General features: G+C 42.6%; 1 protein-coding gene across 4 annotated transcripts in view; it reads left to right on the top strand.

Annotated features, from left to right (window-relative positions):
- Positions 1-21,009, top strand: part of LOC122562558 (small G protein signaling modulator 1-like) — a 197,495-nt gene that overhangs the window by 159,598 nt on the left and 16,888 nt on the right. For 3 of the 4 annotated variants that reach the window (XM_043715488.2, XM_087999922.1, XM_087999923.1), the window contains 4 exons: positions 5,223-5,294; positions 15,799-16,935; positions 17,107-17,231; positions 17,777-17,859. In XM_043715488.2, coding sequence (XP_043571423.2) covers positions 5,223-5,294; positions 15,799-16,935; positions 17,107-17,231; positions 17,777-17,859 — 1,417 coding nt within the window. The remainder of the gene's footprint in view (positions 1-5,222; positions 5,295-15,798; positions 16,936-17,106; positions 17,232-17,776; positions 17,860-21,009) is intronic. The other variant, XM_043715489.2, reaches the window with a different exon arrangement.

Consider the following 21,009-nt stretch of genomic DNA (forward strand, 5'->3'; position numbering starts at 1 on the left):
AAAGAACAAGCTATCCTAGATTTGGTTTTGTGCAATGAGAAGGAGGCAATTAATAATCTTGTTCTGAGAGATCCTTCAGGAGAAAGTGACGAAAGCATGATAGGATTCTTCATTAAGAGAGAAAATGAAGTCCAATCTGAATCTAAGATCCTAAATCTAACCAGAGGAAATGACAAAAGTATAAGAGGTGGATTGGCTACAAAAAGCTGGGCAACTTCATTGAAAGATGTGATAGTGTATTGGCAATAATTATTACTTTTAGAACAAATGCATATATTTCAACACTTTCAGGCCAAAGGACACAATTTTTAAAAATGGCCTAATCCTAGCCAACAAAATAAATTAAGCGTAGTATTAGAACCAAAGAGGTTCCATATAAAATTGCTAGAAAAAGTAGCAAACCTGAGGACTGGGAGCAATTTAGAATTCAGAAAAGAGGAACCAAAATGTTGATCAAGTGGGGATATGAGTATGAGAGTAAACCTGCAAGTAAATGAATGACAGAATATTATTTTGGGAAATGTTGATGTTCAAGGTAAGTTAGTTAAGTTCAATTACAGGCAGCTGTAATCAAAAGCAGAAATTGCTGGAGAAACCCAGTAGGTCTGGAATCATCTGGGGGGAGAGAAAGCAGAGTTAACGTTGTGAGTCGGGTGACCCTTCTTCAGAAGCTATCAGGGTTAGAGAATAGTGGGAATTCCCATTCCTGAACATATTCTAGTAGCTGGAACATGATTCTTTGGGTGGGAATAAATTTGCCCTCACTGTTTGCCTTCCATTGCTAACAGCCCGCCAAGTCTCGATGTCCGGTTTGCATGGGGAGAATGGTCACTTCAGGCTTCCACAAGGCTAAACCACCAGGCTGAGCATGTCCTCATTTTAAAGATCTCCTCCTTTAACTCCCCTCACTTTCTTCAGGTCAAAGATGTGGTAATGGGTACCTGCATGGGCCCCTATCATACCTGTCTCTTTGTGGGATACGTAGAACATTCGGGTCCCTCCCCACAACTCTTTCTCCAGTACATTGATGGCATCATCGATGCTGCTTTTCTCTCTCATCCAGACTTAGAAAAATTTGTCAATTTCATTTCCAATTTCCACCATGTTCTCACCATCATGTGGTCTATCACTGACTCCTCCCTTTCCTTCCTCGACATCTCTGTTTCCATTTCTGTGGATAGGCTAGCCACTGATATTTGTAGCAAGCCCACTGACTCCCAAAGTTACCTTGACTGTACATTCTCACACACTGCTTCACATAAAGACTCCGTCTCATTCTCCCAGTTTCTCCGTCTCCATCAGAAATGTCTGCCTTTATCCTCAACTAAGGATTCCTGACACTGTGGTTGAAAGGGCCCTGAGCCGTGTCCAACCTATTTCCTGCACTTCGGCCCTCACCCTCACTTTTCCCTCCCACAACAGCAATTGGGTCCCTCTGGTCCTCAGTTCCCACTCCACCAACCTCTGCATTCAAGGGATTATAAACTGCCATTTCCGTCACCACTAGTGGAATGCTACCACCAGACACACATTCTTCTCCAATTCCTTGTAAGCATTCCCAATGCCTCTCCACCTCCACGGCACCTTCCCATGTAATTGCAGAAGGTGTAACTCCATAAAAAAATGATTCTGAGCTTCAAGTTGCCTGCCACTTTGACACACTAGCACGTTCCCATGCCAACATTTCTGTCTCAGGCTTGCTGCAGTGCCCTTGCGAAGAACAACAAAAGCTGGGGAAACAACACCTCATCTTAGAATCATAGCAAAAAACAGTATAGAAGAGGTCCTTTGGCCCGTTGAGTCTTCTGTCTGGTTACCTGTCAGCCTTCAGGACTCAACATTGAATTTAACAATTTCAGAGCATGAGCACCTTCCTTCAAGTTTATTACACACACTCACAAACCAAGGTTCTGTTTTGCATGGGTTGCTGTCTGCACATGAGAAAGTGAGGACTGCAGATGCTGGAGATCAGAGTCGAGTGTGTGGTGCTGGAAAAGCACAGCAGGCCAGGTAGTGTCCGAGGAGCAGTAGAATTGACGGTTCGGGCACAAGCCCTTCACCAGGAATGTTATATTTTTCCTGATGATTGGCTTATACCCAAAATGTTGATTCTCCTTCTTCTTGAATGCTGCCTGACCTGCTGTGCTTTTCCAACACCATATTCTCGACTTTGCTCTTAGCACAGCCAATGTATTTTCAACCAGTCATATTTTTCACTGGTACTGTCTCTGTTTGATCATCATTATGCCTGTTGTTTGCCCCTCCTTTTCTTTTCTGTCGGCACTATGTCCATGTATTCTAATTACTCCCTCACCACCAACCCTGACCCCCATCAACAGCATAAATAACATCTTTTCCCAGCATTTTCTGTTCTTATTTCTTCTTCCTCCTTACTGACTTCTTATCCAATCTTCATTCGGAACCTCATGTTGCTGCTCCTACTGATTCCCATTACCAAATTGGAGCAGTACTATCCCTCCACAGCAATCTTTCTCCGGGGGCTCTTCTCACTCTGCCGCCCTCCCCACCCGCTAAATATTAAGCACCAGCACTGTAACATAAACTGAAGTGGCAGTTTCTTATCTCAGTGGTCACCAGAAATAGGTACAGATATAGTCTTGCTCATGGCATTGATCTTAATGCTCTCTGTCATGAAAAAGACTTTCTTCATTAGAACTGAGGAGTTTAAAGACAATTTGATGGAAACTTTTAAATGATGAAGTGATAGAACAGAGTAAACAGGAACGGACAGTCCCCAATAATTGATGAGTCTATAACAAGAAACCATAGATGTTAGATTAAATATAAAAGCGTAGGGACAGAGAGCAGGTGAAATCTTATTACTGAGAGGCTGTGAACTGTACAACCTGAGCAGGGAATATGTAATATATAAGAAAGTTAAGGTAAGTCTTTGAAGGAAGTGGGACTCAGAAGTAGAGAAATTTGCAAAGCATAAAAGGTTAGGACGAGGGCTCCTGTCAAAGGTAATCACCAACATTCCCTTACTGAGCTCAAGGATCTGGATGTTGATGGCTGGACCAGGATTTGTTGCCCATCTCAAATTGCCCTAAAGAAGGTGGTGGTGAGCTGCCTTCTTGAACCACTGCAGCTCTTGGAGTATAGAGACATGGTAGTGATGTTTATAAGAGAGCTCTAGGATTTTGACAGGGTGACGGTGAAGGAATGGAGATATATATCTATGTCAGGATTGTGGGTGGTTTGGAGGGGAATTTGGAGGTAGTGGTGTCCCCTGTATCTTCTGCCCTTGTCCTTTTAGATGGTAGAGGTCATGGGTTTGGAAGGTGCTGTGGAAGCAACCTTGCTGAGTTACTAAATGATACACACTGCTAATGCAGCGCATGTATGGTGAATGGAGCAGGCTACTTTTTCCTCAGTTCTGATTTTTATACCGTGCAACTATGAGGCTTGACCTTGCTCCTCTCTTCTCTGTTCCCCATGCATACCCCATTCTCCTTTTTCTCTCTCCACCTCTTCTCTTTTTCTCTGAAACTTGTTTACTGCCCCCCCAACTCGACCTAGCCTGGGCAGATTCTCCTAAAACACAAAACCATATTTCTCGCCACTCCCCAACCTGAATATGATCAAAGAAAGAATATTGTAGGAGACACTTTTACTGCCTCAGCTTCTGAATACACACTCCCTCATCTTTGTGTGTTTTCCAACATTGAGCTGAGAAACCAACATTGACTGTACCTGCTGATTATAGTCACACGTAAAGACGTTACTGCAGTGTATGGGTTTAGCCAGTAACATTGAAGGTTATAAAATAACCATGAAGTGAAAGTTGCTTATGTTATTAACCTCAGGTTTCTCATCTATCCTGAAGGTATTGATTCCCTGACTGGAATAAAATGGCCTGTTGTCTTCCTCCTGTTTGTTATCCAAGCACCCATAACAATTTGAGCAGACTTGAAGCAGCTTACTCAGATCCAAATCAAATTTTAGACCTTCCTGAGTTTTAAGTGGCCTTTAAATTCAAGTCATCTAGAGGGCTAACTTATCTCCTGATTCTCTGAAGCCTGTCTGCTATTTAGACTTAGTACAAATCTGGTGAGTAATGGAATACTCCAAAGATACCCAAAGCCTGACACCAGCTGGGATAAAGTGGTCTGTGTAGTTGTTGGCACCACATCCACTACCTTCAACATTCAGTCTCTCCACCATCAATACACAATAACAGTCATCTACAAGATGTACTGCAGCAACTCACCAAAGCTTCTTTGACAGGACCTTCCAAATTCACAACCTTAACCAACCAGAAGAAGAAGGGCAGCAGATACTTAAGAATGCCTCCACCTGCAAGTTCTATTCCAAGCTACTCACTATCCTGACTTGGAAAGATATTGCTATCCTCCACTGTCACTGGATCAGCTCCCTCCATTATGGCATTATGGGTCTACTTACAGATTGTGGCAATTCAAGAAGCTCACCACCACCTTCTCCAAGACAACTGGGATTGGCAGTAAATACTAGCCCAGACATGGGTAGTTGCCCCCTTGTGAAAGAATGAAAATAGTTGATGTTTGACCACTGGCTGCTCTTCCATTTCCAGGAGAAAGCTACTTCACTTTTTGAAATCAGCAAAGTGAAACATTTAACCTCATAAACACAAGATTTCTTCATTTGGGATTTAAGTTGAATAGCAGTGGAAAAATATGATGCAGTGACTTAGTAACCACCCTCTTCCATTTTGAAGAGCTAACTTTTCAGCTCAGAGCAGACTGATGTAATGAAAATCCCCCTCTCGACAGTCTAAATGGAGTGACCCTTGATAGTCTTCAGTTAGTTACAACAGCCCAGTCAGATTCCCTCAAATGCTGCTCCTGCTGTGTAGCTAAGAGCTTGAGACCATGAAATATCACAATGGTAAAGATCACAGACAGGGCGTGGTTCACTGAAAGTATAGTTGGACTGTTAGATGGGCAGCAACATTTGAAATGGTGCAAAGGAACAGATCTCATTGAAATTGTCTTTATTTTTTACTTCTCATTCCTTTTAGAATAAACTCAGAAATGCAGACATTCACACCTTGCAAAGGACAGAGGTTGCTAGTACCAATTTCAGACAACTTAACTAGTTTTTAAAAAAAATCTATCTACTAAATAGCAAGAAAATTGCAAAAAAAAACCTGATGTTTTAATGTTTCATTGTGCTGTTTCTCTTCCCTTCACTTCTCTAAGTGTTCTGCTCTCCTTTTCCAGTCTTCACAGAGTTGCGGCTCAGACAGTCAGAACCATTTGCGTCTGCAGAGTGATTCCAGTACAAGTACACAGGTAGGTTCCAGCCTTTCTCTAAAATCCTGTTTGGAGGTGTCTCTATTGTCATTTGTTGTTTTTGCTGCAGGAGGAAATGGATGCACTAGCAGTCTCAACCTGGAGTATATTACATTGCCTACAGTTTGCAAAGATAAGCATTCCTTCAGTGGTGACAGAATACCACTCAGCCACAGGATAGATTGGATGATGCAGCCCTTGCCTGTATTTCAACAGCAAGGCCAACTTGTCTTTAGCATAGGAGCTGACTCTAAGCATTTTGTACACATGGAGAGAGATTTTTTTAAAAAATTAAAATAGATAAGTTGAATAAAGGTGACATCTGCTGAGCACTGATTGTGAATCATGGAATAATTTGGTGCAGAAAGACACCATTTGGTGCGTCCAGGTTGTCAGCTCCTTTGAAGAACAATTCAGTTGTTCCCAATCCTCTTTTTTTAAAAAGGTATTTTTATTGAAAAAAGGAAATTTTTAAAGACTTTTTTTACAAAATTACAAAAGTACTACAAACAAGTATACACACCAATGTAAAATTAAATAAATGAGAAAAAAAAGAAATAAATAATAACCGAAACAAAAAAGAGAAAAACCCAACTAACTACTGATCTATCCTACAAACAACCAAAACATAAAATAGGATATCATACATTACTAACAATAAACAACAGAATAATTAAATAGCTAAGTACATGCTCAAAATAGATTTACATCAAGTCACAATAAAACCTGTATTAATACGGGATTCTTCCTCCTGGAGGTCCCCGGGCCAGCCAGAACCAATACCACAGCCAGACAAAAGCCCTGGACAGTATGGCTAAAATATCTGTGTCAATACTGTTCAAAAAGGGCTGTCATATTGTATAGAATAATTCGGTTTTTTGGTGCACCATATTTGTGAGGAAGTCAAGGGGGATACATTCCATGATTAACCTGTGCCAGTTCGAAACTCCTGGGGGGTCTTTAGCTGCCCAATTCACTAAAGTATTTTTCCTTGTACAAAAGGAGAGAATGGAAATAGTTTTCTCCCGTGGTCTAGGAATAGCAAGACGAACTATTCCACAAACTTTAATCCCCCATCAATGGAACTATTCTTGTAAATCATTCTGCATCCTCTCCAAAGTCTTCACATCCTCCATAAAGTGCAGTACCCAAAATCAGACACAAAACTTTGACAATGGCTGACCCAGACTTCTGTAAAAGTTTATGATTTCCTGACTCTTGTACTCTATCCCTCCATTTGTAAACTCAGAATTCAAAAATGCTTTTTTAGTTGTTTTGTAACCTGAGCAAGCCCATCTGTCTGCTCTTGGACCCTCTTTAAATTTGTACCAATATTGGGAGAGTTAGGAGAGGGTTGAAATAGATTACTCATATTTATAATGTGGCTTGGACAGCTTCAGATATGCAGATGGGCAGAAAAGTGCAAAGGTCTTCTGAGGTTATTTGTGTGCCTGAAGCACGCACAAAATGTCAGTGTCAAGGAGCCAAATAACATGGCAGGGATATTAGATGGATGGTGCAGACAGAGAGTGGGGTGAGACATTGGAGGATTTTACCTTGAATGTATTGGAAGATAAGGGATTAGTGGATCTCAGTCAGGACAGGGATGATATGCGAATAAAGGAAAGTGGATTGATTGGGTAACTGAGTTTTCAATAAGTTGGAATTTCTGATAGGTGGCACTGGGAGGCCTGTGAGAAAACCATTGGAGAAATTGAACCTGTAGATGACAAAAGTGCAACAAGGTGAAATTGTGATGTGGAGGGGGAGTGCGGGCAGTGAAGGTTAAATCGGGTTCCTCTGGGCATGCATTCGAGATGACAGAGAAATCATCAACGGTTTTTCAGAAGCATTTTAAACAGTGCTTGGTAGAGCTTAGAGCTTGTAGCCAGTGGCAAGAAGTTACATGTGGAGTCTTTTAATGTGTGGCGGTTGTTGCACTGTACCTACCACAGGGTTCTGGCTGAGCAGGAAACTATTGGCCTTACAGCTTACTTTAAGAATTAGGGACAAAACAAACTGCAGATGCTGGAATCCAAGGTAGACAAGCAAGAGTCTTTAAGAACACAGCAAGCCAGACAACATCAGCAGGTGGAGAAGTCAACATTTCAGGTGTCCTAATCTAACTACTTTAAGATTTGGAAGGGTTTTTGCAGTTGACTGTTAGCCTGTTTGTCCACGTTCTGATCACACCTTCTGTGGCCATCGCGTCAGCTAGGGCCTGATCCCAGAGCTCGCTATCAATGAAATGAAACCATTGACACCCAAAAGTGGTGAGGTTCAGGCTAGGTACCTCCTCCCCTGAATTAGTTTCAAGTTTTCAGTCAGAGTTGTACTGCTATGTGGAAAATACTCTCCTGAAAAGTGAAAGAGGAATGAGAAGGGGGAGGTGAAGAATTGGGTAGGGATTTCTTGCTGCAGCTATTCATCTCACTTTTATGAGGAACAAGAATGTGGATAGAGATTCCAGTTTAGTGTCCAGCTCCAGGAGATGCTGAAGTTACCAGGGTACTGTAAGAGGAGAAAATTGGGATCAAAAAAAAGCAAAAAAAATTGACATGGGGAGGAATAAGTGTAATACACCCTTGAAGTGCATCCTCATTGAGGGTGACCACAGGCTGCCCTTTTACTTATTCATGAGAAGTAGTTTAACTGAAGTTTGCTTCTGAGCTGATCTCTCACCAGTGAAGGACATGCCATAAAGTACAATCCATCTATCCTCCGAAGAGTCGAGTTTGTCCTTGTAATTCATCACCTTTGCATAGGTGGTGGTTGTTGGTGATGCCACTGTAAAATACACCAGAAGAGAATGTAGCTGCCTGACAGGGAGAAGTTTGGCTCAGTACACTGGATGGCTGGTGTGGATGAATTGGTACTAACAGCACAGACTTGAACCCTGGGGTGCACTTTGAACTGCCTTCTTACCCCACCCAAGTTGAGCTCTCAGTACTATGAGGCAGACTTACCTTTGGGCAGAGAACTAAAGAAAATAGAACACATCCAAAGATTCTGTCTTGGAAAAGACTTAAATAGCTTTAGTATAAATAGCTCTTTTAACATGTACTGTAATGAGTATTGAAACTAAGCCAAAGAGATTTCTATGTTCATTGATGAGGAGTAGGCATCACCAGCTGGGCCAGTATTTATTGGACAGCCCTAATGACCCTGGATAAGGTGGGGGTGAGCTAGGAAGGGTGACTAAAGGACCATAAGATGTGGGAGCAGAAATAGGCCATTCAGCCAATCAAGTCTGATCTGCCATTCAGTGGGATCGTGATTGATTTGATCATCCTCAACTCCACCTTTCTCTTAAAATAACCCCATCTTAATGCTTCACACTTGTTGCTTTCCTAGAGTCAAAATTGGTGTGAGGTCAGGGATGTGGTGACAGGGAAGCCAGCCAAAACTGAACCAGGGATGAAATTAGATTCTCCCATGTATATTCAGTTGGCCACTAAGGGCCATTTCATGCTTTATGCTAACATAGTTGTGCTGTCATGTGTTTTCCGTGCGGCAGTGAACCCCACAGCCTGGTCTTGCTTCTGACCGCTTGGCTTTCAAACTTAGAGAGTTTTAACTGTTTATATTTTCATGCCTTAAATAGCAGTTTTCCTGCCACATTCAACTTCTCAGATAAATGTATGTTCACCTATAAGCTGCAATTGTGAGGTCTATATGTCTCTTAGTTAAGAATGAGAAAATCAAAAGAAGGTCATAACTGATACTTTCCTCTACATTTAACCAGTAATTGATTTTGTTATGACCGAATTTTTAAAAAATCAGCGATTGATCCCTTAACTTCCAGTCTTGTTGAGGCCACCCAAAACCATTGGTGGTACAGGAAACATTAGTGCAATAGACGACAATGTACTTCCAGAGACAAAGAAAGTATGATTTTCTGACTAAAGACTCATTGGGTTTGAACTTTACCTGGGAGGCAAGAAGTAAAGGTGTCAAGCCAGAAGCCTGGGCAAGTTCAGCAGATGCTCCTTCACCCACCAACCATAGATAACAGCCAATTAGGGTAATTTATTGGCCTATCGATGGCCATTTTTGAGCCAGGAATTTGAGACCCACCAATCCACCCCCTGTGGTGGTGAGTCCACCATCTACATCCAAGATGGCTTCTGGGCTCAACCTTATTTCCTGAAGGTTCATGGCCCATAGAGGAGGATCCTTCTACACTGCCACTATGGGTGTCCTCTCCAATTGCCCAGGTCTTTCTGTACTAGGCCCTCCCTCCTCCCTGCAGCCTTAGCATGGCCACCTTCATTAGGGGTGCTGCTTAGGGTTGAGGATTGGGGCTGGAATGAGTAGGTGATCTGCATTATAGTGTTGCCGCAGGGACTGAATCCAAGACTGAGTGCATTTCCAGCAGAGGAGGTGAGAAAGTTGAGGGACTGGGGACAGTGGATGAGAAGGCACTTAATAGTGTGGGAGATAAAAACCAGACTTGTCTTTAAATGCTGATACTTGGTAGCACATTATGTCTTGTGGCAACAGTAGTGATTTAATAGCATTGAATTGGAACTATGGTGATACATAATTAAATGTAAGTATTTACATTAGCTGGATAGTGATTAAAAGTCAACAATATTTGCATTAACTAAGATGCTGTGTTTAAAGTGTTGTTTACATAATGCCTTTAGCCATAGTGACAGATATTATGTTCAGGATTAGACACCCAACTTGTTCATCAATGTTAATCCCAAAGCACTCACTGTATGTCCTGTTGCTTGTCAGACTCTGCAAAGGCTGTGGTGTCGACACAAGGGACAGGTGCATTGCTCATTGTTAATTAGGTCCTTGTCACTCTCGTATCTGAGTAAATGAAGTGAATTCCTGAGGTCCACTCAGGCTAAGTCTAATTGGCTCCAGCAAACCTTGCCTTCCCAAATGCCATCAAGAGTCACCTCATGTAAACCAGGCACCCTTTCCATGGAAGGACCAGGGATGGGGAGTGGGGGGATAAAGTTCCATGGGGAAGATGAACAAGCTGTTGGCCTCCATCAAACCAGGTCAGGCTCCCGTGGAAAGGTTTGGTGCAGATCGTCTCTCAGCTGCTCAATCACAAAATGCTGAATGGATCACCCATCCTCAGCACAGACCTGATGGACTGAAGAGACTCTTCTGTGTCTTATGACTCTCTGAACCTCTCAGCTCCTCCACCCAATCCGAGCATGTTGACTTCCACAGATGTTTTAATGCCTGTGCAACGGGAATATTTTGTATGTTTGGTGGCTTTCATCTATGCCCTAAAGGCCTCCCATCCTGCTCCTAAATTGTCACTCAGTCAGCTTCCCTTCACCAGTCTTTTGACATGTCCAGTGTTTCACCTCAAGTTTGGAAAGCGTTTGAGTTTGCTGATTGGCTTCGAGATCCTAGACACTCAAACTCAGTCAGGTTCATGGGTAAGCAAATAGTAACTGGACCCAGAATTCATTGATGTCATCTGCACCTGGCATTCACCTCATTTCAAGCAGTGAATATAACATGGGGACGAAAAGTGATTATTATTATAAAAGGAACATAGTGCTGGGGTCAGAACACTGAACTAAACATCAATATCAGGAAAGACTCTTGGTTTTTGTTGTGTTCATTGGTCACAACAAAAATATTTGGGCACTAAATTGGCATCTGGGCTCTTGGTCTAAGAAGGAATATATTATGTTTTGTTTGCTTCTTGCTTGCTCTCATAGTATTTCCTTCTCTAAAGTGAACATGTGTGGTTAAGAATGGTTTGGGCGTCTCTGTGATGGCCCCTGTCTCTGGTTGAACAACCTGTTAATACAGGGGGTCATTGTAACCCCGGCAACTCATCCAACAGGATCAGATTGTCCCATTTTATGCTCCAGTTCATTCTTAGGTTCAACAATGGCTCTTTGGGTTGCACTCTGACTTCGGAGATTGTGGGATAGAGTCCCACTCCAGGGTCTTGAGTGTGTAGTCTTGGCTAACAGCACATTACTGAAAGAGTTACGATTTTTTGAATGGGGTATCAAACCTTTTCACAGAATTGTTGATCAAATAAGACAGGTTTTCTGGTTCGATCCCAGCCAGTGGAGTTTACTGGTAAACAACTCCCAAATGTTTACAGTGTGATAGAGTTATACATAGAAAAGCTACTTTAGCCCACCCACTCTGCCAAACAACCTGCACCAAACTATACCAATCTCATCTAGCTGCATTTGGTCCTTAGCATCCTTAGCGTACTACTCTCTGGCATTTTAAATAATTTCCAGATGCTTCTTAAATGTTGTGAGAGTATCTGCCTCTGCCACCCTCTTAGGCAGCATGTTCCACGTTTCTACCATCCTCTGGCTGAAATTTTATTTTTGCAAATCCCCTCTCAACCATTTATTTCTCACCTTAAACCGATGCTATCTGGTCTTAGAAATCTCTGCTCAGGGAAAACAAACACAGTCTGTCCTTATAACTGAAACTTTCAATCCCAGGCAACCTCCTGACGAATCTCCTCTGCACTCTCGCCAGTGCAATTATGTCCTTCTGATAGTGTGGCGACCAGAACGGCACAGTATTCTGCCCATGGTCTAGCCAGTGCTGTATAAAGTTGCAACAAGACTTCCTTATTTGTGAATTTTTCTACATGTATTTGGATAGGCAAGGACTGATGAGGGAGTAGTCAGCTTGGTTTTGTGAATGGGAAATCATTGGCTCACTAATTTGTTTGAGTTTTTTGCAGAAGTAATGGAGAGTATTGATGAGGACAGAGTGTGGACATGGTCTATATGGACTTCAGTAAGACGTTCGACAAGATTCCTCATGGTAGACTGGTTAGCAAGTTTAGATCATATGGAAGACAGCGAGAACTCGCCACTTGGATATGGAACTCAAAGGTAGAAGACAGCGGATGGTGGTGATTGCTTTTCAGACTGGAGGCCTTTGACCAGTGGTGTGCCACAAGGATCAGTGCTGGGTCCACTGCTTTTTATCATTTATTTAAATGATTTGGATGTGAACATAGAAAATATAGTTAGTAAGCATGCAGATAACACCAAAATTGGAGGTGTAGTAGACAGTGAAGAAGGTTACCTAAGAGTATAACAGGGTCTCGATCAGATGCACTAATGGATAAGGGGTGGCAGATGGAGGTTAATTTAGATAAATGTGAGGTGCTGCATTTTGGAAAGGCAAATCAGGGCAGGACTTTTACACTTTGGTAAGTTCATGGGGAGTGTTGCTAAACAAAGAGACCTTGAAGTGCAGATGCATAGTTCCTTGAAAATGGAGTCTCAGGTAGATAGGATAGTGAAGAAGGCATTTAGAATGCTTTGTTTATTGGTCAAAGCATTGAGTATAATAGTTGGGAGGTCATGTTGCGGCTGTACAGGGCATTGGTTTGGTTAGGCCACTTTTGGAATATTGTGTCTAGTTCTGTTCTCCCTCCTACAGGCAGGATGTTGTGAAACATGAAAAGGTTCAGAAAAGGTTTACAAGGATGTTGCCAGAGTTGTAGGGTTTGAGCTATAGGGAGAGGCTGAGTAGGGCTGTTTTCCCTGGAGCGTCACAGGCTGAGGGGTGACCTTATAGAGGTTTATAAAATCATGAATGGCATGGATAGGATAAATAGACAAAGTATTTTTCCTGGGTTGGGGGAGTCCAAAACTAAGGGAAAAGGTTTGGGGTGAGAGGAGAAAGATTTAAAAGGGACCTAATGGGCAGCTTTTTCACGCAAAGGGTTGTGTGTTGATGGAATGAGTTGCCAGAGGAAGTGGTGGAGGCTGGTACAATTACATAATTTAAAAGGCATCTGGTTTGCTTTATGAATAGAAAGTATTTAAGAGGGATATGGGCCAAGTGCTGGCAAATGGGACTAGATTAATTTTGGATATCTAGTCGGCATGGACGAGTTGGATCGAAGGGTCTGTTTCCGTGCTGTAGAGCTCCATGATGTATGAAAGCATGCATCCTATTTGCCTTCTTCCTCACCCTATCTACCTGTGCTAACATCTTAAAGGATATCTGCATTTACGGTAGTAGGGTGGGTCTAGATAGGATGCTCTTCAGAGAGTTGATGTGGACTTGCTGGGCCGATTGACCTGTTTCCACATTGTAGGGATTCAATGACTTTTGCACCAAGGTCCCCTTGTTCCTCAGTATTGCTCGGGATCTACTATTCATTATGTATACCCTTCTCATATTAGACTTGCCAAAATGCATCACTTCATACTTACTGAGATTAAATTCCATTTTGCATTCCATCATCCAATTTAATAGCTGATCAATATCAGACTGTTTCTGAGACCATCCTCTTCACATTCAACAACACTACTCATTTTCATTTCATCTGCAAGCTTACTAATTATATTTTCTACATTAACATCCGCGTTGTTAATGTACATAATGAACAGCAAGTGTCTCAGCACCAATTCCTGTGGTACACTGTTGGTCACTGGCTTCTAATCAAAGAAAACCCTCCATCTTTGCCTATTTGCAAGCCAGGTTTGCATCCAATTTGTTAACTTGCTTCGATCCCATGGACTCTCACCTTTTGGTTCAGTCTTTCATGTTGCACCTTGTCAAAGGCCTTATTAAAGTCCTTGTTGAATCATCAACTGCTCTGCCCTCATCATTACATTTAGTCACCTTTTTAAACAGGTCAACTAAATTAGGCAGGATCTCCCTCTAACAAATCCATGCTGACTGTCCCGCTCAATTCCTGCCTTCCCAAATGTGGATTCATCCTGTCCCTCAGAATTATTTCCAATAATTGCCATTGATGTGAGTCTGTAACTGGTCTGTAATTACCTGGCCTGTGCCTGCTGCTGTTCTTGAAAGGAACTGCATTAGCTATCCTTCAGTCGTCTAGCTGTTCACTTGTGGCCAGCAAGGTACACTTGGTTCTGTTACAATGTACGCTTATTCAATGCGAATTGGCTTTAACGTGATTGAAGAATTTAGACCATTATTTGTAGAATGTGAACTTTCCTTACCTGTATTGGTTATACCGTGTTTCTGGCCCCATTAGTTTAAATGGCGTAGCTATTGCGGATTTTTCATGTAACGTGAGATTGCATGAGAACCGATTGTGTTATATCATTACAGACTGTATTAAATATCTCCATCAGAGCCCCAACAATCTCCTCCCTTGCCTCCCATAGCAGCCTGGCATACATCTCTACAGGCTCTGTGAACTGTACACTTAAAAGATCTCATTACACTATTGAAATAAGAACCGTGGAGTTATCCATTGTGTCCTTGTCAACGTTTCTGCCTTAACTACCATCTAAAACTGACTGGCCACTTATCCCATTGCCTGTTTGTGGAAGCTTGCTGTGCACAAACTGGCTGCACATTTCCCTATATTACAACAATAACCATATCTCAAAAGTACTTAAATGGCAGTAGAGCACATTGGGGTGTCAAGGTCATAGTAGGTGTCAGATAAGTGCAAATTATTTCTTTACATAGGCTGAGGTCCCTCCTGGCATTAAAAGATCAACCCAGACCATCTCAGCCCCCTGAAGTGAGCTACTGGAAAGCTGCCAGAGATATCATAGACTCATTGTAGAATTCTTACAATGTGCAAACAGGCCATTTGACCCAAAAAGGCCATACCGATCCTCTGAAGAGAATCCCACCCAGACCCATTTCCCCTGACTAATGCACCTAACCCACACATCCCTGAACACTATGGGCAATTTAGCATGGCCAATTCACTAACCTGCACATCTTTGGACTGTGGGAGGAAACCCACGCAGACACGGGGGGCATGTGCAAACTCCAGACAGACGGTCATCCGAAGCTGGATAGCAGACAATTGCAGCAACTGAAACCAAAGAAAAGTTATGTTTTAAAAATAATGTCACACCTTTTACCCCCTTACCATTCATCTTCCTTACCAAGTACAAAATACAACCAGGGAAATGTATTTCAACAATTAGAATTTAAATGTCAGAAAACAAACGATATAGGGAAGAACTGAAAAAGAACGGTCAGTAGAAATCAAGCCACATGAGAGTCACCAACGTTGTAGAGATGTTGTGCACGAGATTGAGAGTTGAAAACCACTCCCAAACCCAGGTAAAACACAAGGGAATGTGTTCTTTTTTTTTAACTCAATTGTAGGAAAATGCTTCACAATTTTAAACTAGACTGGAGTCTGAGATAGGAGGAGAAAGTGAGAACTGCAGATGCTGGAGATCAGAGCTGAAAATGTGTTGCTGGAAAAGCGCAGCAGGTCAGGCAGCATCCAAGGAGCAGGAGAATTGACGTTTCGGGCATGAGCCCTTCTTCAGGAATGGAGAAGAAGGTTCCTGAAGAAGGGCTCATGCCCGAAACATCAATTCTCCTGCTCCTTGGATGCTGCCTGACCTGCTGTGCTTTTCCAGCAACACATTTTCAGCTGGAGTCTGAGATTGAGTTGGCTTTCAGCTGGACACAACTTTGAAGGTTGATGTTGCTGCCTATTTGATGTGAGTTACAACCACTGGAACACTACCACTTGCAGTGTAACCTTTATTGGTATTTGTTTTGCTCTCAGGTGTTTGAATCTGTGGAAGAAGCTGAGGGTGAACAACTGGAGAAAGAAGTGGGCACAGACAGTGATAAACGGGCTGCACCCATTCCCAATGGCACTGTGCCAAATGGCACTTGTTCACCAGACTCTGGACACCCGTCCTCTCGCAATTTCTCCACGGCATCTGGCTACTCTGAACACAGCTTCAGCACAGAGGAGGTGATACAGTGCAGCCAGCACACCATGGCACAAAGGTGGGGTGGTGGGGTATACAGAGCAGAGGAAGAATTTCCTCCACAACAGGAGCTGCAGGACAAGGTACCCTCCCTGGAAGGGCTACTGGAAGTACTCCCTCTGGATGAAAGATCCAAAGAAACACTTCTCATAGCAGATGGACCCGAACAGGTGGTTCCAGTGAATGTACAATCAGAAGGTGCAATTTCTGTCACAGAGGGATCAGACAAATTGGCTCATGTTACAGATGGATCTGAGAAAATAGTTCCTGTGATGGATGGATCTGAGAAAGTAATTCCTGTGACAGATGGATCTGAGAAAATAGTTCCTGTGTCGGATGGATCTGAGAAAATAGTTCCTGTGTCGGATGGATCTGAGAAAGTAGTTCCTGTGACGGATGGATCTGAAAAAGTCATTCCTGTGGTGGATGGATCTGAGAAAGTCATTCCTGTGACAGATGGATCTAAGAAAGTAGTTCCTGTTGCAGATAGATCTGAGAAAGTAGTTCCCGTGGCAGTAGGGTCTGAGAAGCTTGTTCCTATGATGGAAGGATCTGAGGAAGTTGCTCTTGTGGCAGAAGGATCTGAGGAAGTTGCTCCTGTGGCGGATGGATCTGAGGAAGTAATTCTGGTAGCAGAAGGATCTGAGGAAGTGGTTTCTGTGGCAAACGAATCTGAATTGATTCCTCTTCCCAGAAAGTCAGAAGAAATAGTCGCTGTGGTGGATGGATCAGATCCTGATGGTGATGCATCAAAATCTCATGTTCCTTTGTTTCAAACTGAAGAGAATATGACTCAACAAGAGCTGGTGGGACAACAAGCTCTCCCTGAGGGACTGGAAATGGAAGGCTTTTGTCAGCAGTTAGCAACAACTGAGAACAATGTTCATGCATCTTCACCAGCCTCCTCTACTGGAGTGATATACGCTGTGAGTACTCTTCATCAATGAACACCACACTTTTGTTGCTGTGAGAGAACCAGCAAGAGCTCTCTCATAATTTTCCTTATATACAATCCCAAAAGTTCGGCAGCTGATCTTTTTTCTTTGTGGTTTTACAAACAAGAACAAACATAATGTGTTCCTCTTTTAATCTTTTAGCAGGAATTACTAGACATGTACACCGTGAACCTGCACAGGATAGAAAAAGACGTTCAACGCTGTGACCGTAACTATTGGTACTTCACCCCCACTAACCTGGAGAAACTACGTAATGTCATGTGCAGGTAGATCTTGCCTGTTGTGATTTTTAAAAATGAGCTTTAGATTCAGTGTCATGAGGAAGGCTGAGACTACAGTACCACCCTAGTGGATTATTTTTAAGCAGTGATTGCTACTTTATTCTTTCAGTCTTACCAGCTCCTTTCTTGTTGTGCTTTTTGGTGAACCACATAATCCTCTGGAACTTGAGATCAACTCCTTTCAGGAGTTCAAATCAATAAGACTCGGGCTCTTTGATCCCTGTTCAGTGCCAAATGCTGCTCTGGTTGTGGTTGGTGTGATTCTTGCACTTGACCATGACTCTCAATTGACAGTCTCAGATTCCTCCAACGTTTGAGATAGGCACTAGGCACTAGGGGGGAGGTTCAGAATTATATCCAGTCTTAAGAGACAGATTGTATTGTGTAAATATTGACTTAGGAGGAATAGGGAACAAAACCTGTAAAATTCACAAAGGGACTGAACACAGTCCAGTTAGACAGATGGCAAACAAAAGGAAATGATTGCAGTTCACATCAATGTTTATTTTAACAATTGTCTCCTTTTACAGTTATATTTGGCAGCATTTAGAGATAGGATACGTTCAGGGAATGTGTGACCTGCTGGCTCCCCTGCTGGTTGTCCTGGATGATGGCAAGTTCTTTATCTATGATTTAATTAACTTTACTGATGGGTGAACGGCTAAGAGAAATGACATATTTTCAAAAAGAAATTCAATATCAATTGTCAGTAATAAATCTAAATTGGATTTGTAAAGTAATTTGATCAGGATTTTGATGTCTCTTCGGCTGTTACATGGATCATTTACATCTGCTGGCAGCTTTGCTATTCAGACCATAGCAACGGTCGGAGACCGTCCAATCCCTTGAGCTTGTTTCTACCATTCAGTTGATCAAGGTGGATTTATATGTCTTATGGTCTTATGGTCTTTAATAAGAAACTTTTCTTTTCCTATCTCAGTTTGTAAAATTTAAATTGTTTCCCACATACCCTTTGACAGCTTTTTAAAAAATATTTTCTAGCCAACCTGTTTGGAGATGTTATTACACGCCTCTGGAGCAGGTGGGACTTGAACGTGGGCTTTCTGCCTCAGAAGTAGGGACACTACCACCGTGCCATTAGAGCTTACCCACAGTATTATATGTGAGCATACTAATTAGGAAGAGAGTAGGCCACGTGGCCTGTTGAGGCTGCTCCTACAGTTAATGGCTGACCTGATTACATTGGCCAGAGGATGTGATTTATTTGGATTTCCTGAAGGCCTTTGATAAGGTGCTGCACAGGAGGCTGCACACCTCCTAAGATAAGAACCAATGGTTTAGGGGAAAGGTACTGGCATGGATAGAGCATTGGCTGACTGGCAGAAGGCAGAGAACAGAGATAAAAGGGTCTTTTTCCAGATGGTGACTCGTGGAGTTCCATGGGGGTCTGTGTTGGGACCACAACTATTCACATTATACATTAATGATTTGGAAAAGGAACTGAGGGCTTTGCTGCTAAGTTTGCAGATGGCACAAAGATAGATGGAGGAACAGGTAGTTTTCAGGGAGTGGGAAGGCTGCGGAAAGACTTGGACAGGTTAGGAGAATAGGCAAATAAGTAGCAGATGGAATCTGTTGTGGGAAAGTGTGAGGTTATGCACTTTGTTAGGAAGAATAGAATCCCTACAGTGTGGAAGCAAGTCATTCAGCCCATTGAGTCCACACAGGCCGTCTGAAAAGCATCCCACCCAGATCCGCACCCTACCCTATCCCTATAACCCTGCATTATGGCTAATCCATCCAGCCTGCGCATACCTGGAAGCTATGAGTAATTAGCATGACCAATCCATCTAACCTGCACATCTTTGGGAGGAAACCAGAGCACCCAGAGGAAACCACGCAGATACAGGGAAGATATACTAACTTCACAGATAGTCACCCAAGGGTGAAATTGAACCCGGATCCCTGGTGCTGTAAGGCAGAGTGCTAACTACTGAGCCACTGTGCTGCCTGTAGAGGCATAGACTGTTTTCTAACAGGAAAGGCATTGGAAATCTGAAGCACAAAGGGACTTGCGAGTCCTAGTACAGGATTCTTGTAACATACAGATTCTTTCAGCAGTTAGGAAAGAAAATGCAATTTTAGTATTCATTCCAAGAAGACTAGAATACAAGAGCAGAAATGATGTATTACTTAGGCTGTAAAAGGCTCTGGTCAATCTGCATTTGGAGTATTGTGAGCAGTTTTGGGCCCTGTATTTAAGCAAGGATGTGCTGGTATTGGACATGGTCAAGAGAAGATTTACAACAATGATTCGGGGGTTGAAGGACTTGTCATATGAGAAGTGGTTGACTACTCTGGGTCTGCACTTGATGAAGTTTAGAAGGTTGAAGGGAGATCTGATTGAAACATACAGAACATTGGGATGCCCAGATAGAGTGAACACGGAGAGGATGTTTCCACTAGTAGGAGTACATATCGTCAGAGTGAAGGGATGACCCTTTTAGAACTGAGATGAGAAGGAATTACTTCAGCCAAAGATTGGAAAATCTGTGGTTCTCAATGCTAAAGAGGGCTGTGGAGGCCAAGTCATTGAATATATTTATGATGTTACTGGATAGATTCTGAATTAGAAAGGGGATCAAGGTTTACAGGGAAAAGGCAGGAGAATGGTGTTGAGAATAGCAGAACAGACTCCATGGGACAAATAGGCTTATTCTGCTCTTATGTCTTATTATCTTATTCCACCTCCGATAACCTTTCAACCCCTGCTTATCAAGAATCTATCCACCACTGCCTTAAAAATATTCAAGGTCAGAGGTCACATGATACCATTTTATAGTCCAACAGGCTTTCGGGGCAGTACTCCTTTGTCAGGTGTGACTTCTGACCTTGTCCAACATTGCCACCTCCACATCTTAAATATATTCAGACTCTGGAACTCATTTCCTTGACCAGGTGGTGGAAGCAAAGACTCTTAAATGCGTGACCCCTTATTTTGAAACCTATCTCTAGATTCTGCCACAATAGGAAGCACCCTTTTTTCCCATGTGCACCTGTCAAGATTTCGCTCTTTCAAGCAAGTTGCTTCTTACTCTTCTAAACCCCAATGGATTGGAGCCTGGCCTGTTTTTTTTTTGTGGGTTAGAGTCTCAGATGTCCTCTACCTAATCCTGCTCTGTCATAAATACATTCAATGACTTGGTCTCCATAGCCCTCTGCAGCAGTGAGTTCCATCCTCTGGTTGAAGAAATTGCTCGTCATCTCAGTTTTAAAGGGTCGTCCCCTCACTCTACCCTTTTATAAGGAGAAGTCTATTGTGACATCATTCCTGAATGACTTAACTCCTTGTTCTGCATTCACCCAAACTGAACTATCTGCTTCTAGTACAAGTACGTTCGGGAGGCTGCTGAGTTAGGTGAGGGCCCATGGTGTTCGAGGTGAGCCACTAGCATGGATTGAGGGAAAGCGTGGACTATTTTCTTAATGGTGAGGAAATTCATAAAGCCAAAGTATAAAGGGATCTAGAAGTGCTAGTCCAGGATTCTCTGAATGTTGACTTGCAGGTTGAGACCATGGTTAAGAAAGCAAATGTAATGTGTCATTTATCTCAAGAAGGTTGGAATGTAAAAGCAGCGATGTGCTACTGAGACTTTACAAAGCTCTAGTTAGGCCCCATTTAGAACACTGTAGCCAATTCTGGGCCCCACACCTAGAAAGGACATATCGGTACTGGAGCGTGTCCAGCGGAGTTTCACACGGATGATCCCTGGAATAGTAGGCTTAACATACAATGAATGGC

The sequence above is a fragment of the Chiloscyllium plagiosum genome, unplaced genomic scaffold (genome assembly GCF_037043375.1).
Source record: "Chiloscyllium plagiosum isolate Xiang-an unplaced genomic scaffold, Cpla_swu_hap1 HiC_scaffold_24, whole genome shotgun sequence".
Lineage (NCBI taxonomy): Eukaryota > Metazoa > Chordata > Chondrichthyes > Orectolobiformes > Hemiscylliidae > Chiloscyllium > Chiloscyllium plagiosum.